The 2,340-nt window shown below is 42.2% G+C and overlaps 1 protein-coding gene across 1 annotated transcript in view; it reads right to left on the reverse strand.

The window, feature by feature from the left end:
* Positions 1 to 448: 448 nt before the first annotated feature.
* LOC130569435 (cadherin-12) overlaps positions 449 to 2,340 on the reverse strand; it is a 131,373-nt gene continuing 129,481 nt past the window's right edge. Inside the window, exon 12 of the mRNA XM_057359087.1 lies at positions 449 to 1,748. Within this exon, the coding sequence (XP_057215070.1) occupies positions 1,225 to 1,748 (524 nt within the window). The 3' untranslated portion in view covers positions 449 to 1,224. The remainder of the gene's footprint in view (positions 1,749 to 2,340) is intronic.

The following is a 2,340-nucleotide window of genomic DNA, read 5'->3' on the forward strand; positions in this document are numbered from 1 at the left end:
CCTACTATGGTAGTCAATAGTGGCCAAGAACGGTTTGGTTACAAGCATTCTTCCAAATATCTTTCTCTGTGCTCATCAGAACAAAGACATTTATACAGATTTGGAACAACTCGAGGGAGAATAAATGATGACAGAATGTATGAACACTTCCCTTAACCTCATGTCATCCCAAACCTGTATGAGTTTCTTCTGCAGAACACAAAAGAAGATATTTTGAAGAATGTTGGTAGCCAAACAACTTTGACCCCCATTGACTTGTATGAACAAAAAACCACTAAGACATTTCTCATATCATCTTCTTTTGTGTTCCACAGAAGAAATATGCAGGTTTGGAAAGACACAAGGGTGAATAAACGATGCCAGAATTTTTTGAAACAGCAAAATTGTAATTTATGCATTTGGGAAACTGTTTTATAATACATGCATAATACATTTGATCAGTTTGTTATGCATTGTTAACACTAAAGCCAAAAAACTGCCTTTAGCTTCTTCACAAACCCAAAGCGCGTGTTTCCAAGTGGCGTTTATTTAAGAAAACAGTTTATTACAGGACTCAACTGTAATTGCTCATGTTTAGCCCTAAAATGATTTTTTACAAGTACAAGTCTATACAATTTCCTCCGGGGGCCGTAATGTCCACGTCCTTCCGAAGAACAAATAATGAGTAAATTCCTTGTGTCTTCAAAAAATAAGAACTCCATATTCGATCTGAAATCATGATAAATAGATAAATACATAACAAAACAGTACAAACTGTCTCAAAAGCCTCACAAATAAATAAATAGAATCATAAATAACAATCGAAAAATATCTTTGGCCAAACTAGGCCCATGTAGACGTTTCCTTCTTAGAGCGTTTTCCACGTCACCGTCGGCTAGAGCGACACCAGTCATCCTTAAAAAGAGTGACACAACAAAACTAAACCATGAACAAAAGAATAATAAACCAACTCCACTGAGGCACTTTTAAGGATGTCCGAAAAATGTTGCATCTTCTATGTGGTACTTTCTTTCAAAAAGCAAAGCTGAATAAATAGGACCAAAAACTCAAGACGTTCATTTGCAGATAATACCAAAGGCTGTATTTGAATCTGGCTTCCTTTGTCCTCTTTCTAATATCAAATCAAGGCAAACAAAAAGTCAAAAGTAAAAAAATGTTGAGGTTAAATACAAATTCACATCTACATTTATTCCAAAGCCAATGTAAAAAAAAAGAAAATCATCATCAGTGTTTGTTTTCAGTGGTGGTCGTGGATGTTACGTCTGATTGGCTCTCTGATCTTTCTTCGAATATCCCTGCGAGGGTTTTAAAGCGAGGTCCCCACTCATTGAGGTAATCGAAGTCCACCTCCGGTTCACCTTTGACAGATTCTATAGAGCTTAAGCTCTCGGCCACCGAGCCCTCGCCCTCGTAGGCGTACGTGGCCAGCGAGTCGTAGGGCGGGGCTGACGTGTCGCCGTCGTGTTCCTGTAGTCTCTGACTGATAAAGTTGCTAATGTCAGCGCTGTTCTGCGAGGCTATTGGCCGGCTCGGACCCGAGCCCAACTCGGGCTTAACGTCTCGGCGAAACAGGTTTTCCTTGATAACTTTCGGGTTGCGAAGAGTTCCCATGTCAAAGGCGTGCGTGTCCTCTTCTCCTCCGCCCTCGTCGTCGTAATGGATGACGTTGTCGCGGATGTCCTCTTTGGACGTCATAAGGGTCTCTTTCTTCTTCTGTCGCCGCACCCCCACGTAAAGCACCACGATCACTGCGAGAAACACGGAAACAGAATAAAGCAAAACAAAGTTTGACGGTTTATTTAAGATGCACGCTCACGCGCCAGGGTGAAAATATGGGGTTCAAGACACTAACTGAATGTGCTACAACAAAGTCCTTTTAAAGAAGAGGCCGTATACTGTCTCCGACTACAATCAGGCAGGGAGAAAGCTGGCGGAGGCTGGTGAAAACACTCTTCCTTGTTCAATCAAGTAGACAACCCCCTCATTTGTCAGAGGTTTTCATGATTGGCAAACAGCTCCTGGCAAACAGTCATCATTTAGAGACAGATTGAAAGCTGTAGCCGTAATGTGTCGCCTCTTTCTGATGGACTCGCACCCATCGTGTGGCACTATTTCACATCCATGTGATGAGACTGCCCATTCCTCTCTTTATGATTCACTTTTTATTGACTGACCACATCCTCACCCCTGTGCCTATAGCCATATGTGAGAGAGAGAGAGAGACAGAGAGAGAGATGAGAGAGAGAGAGAGAGCGAGAGAGAGAGAGAGAGACAGAGAGAGAGAGAGAGCGAGAGAGAGAGAGAGAGAGAGCGAGAGAGAGAGAGAGAGAGAGAGAGAGA

Source organism: Triplophysa rosa, linkage group LG18, assembly GCF_024868665.1.
Source record: "Triplophysa rosa linkage group LG18, Trosa_1v2, whole genome shotgun sequence".
In the NCBI taxonomy this organism is placed as follows: Eukaryota; Metazoa; Chordata; class Actinopteri; order Cypriniformes; family Nemacheilidae; genus Triplophysa; species Triplophysa rosa.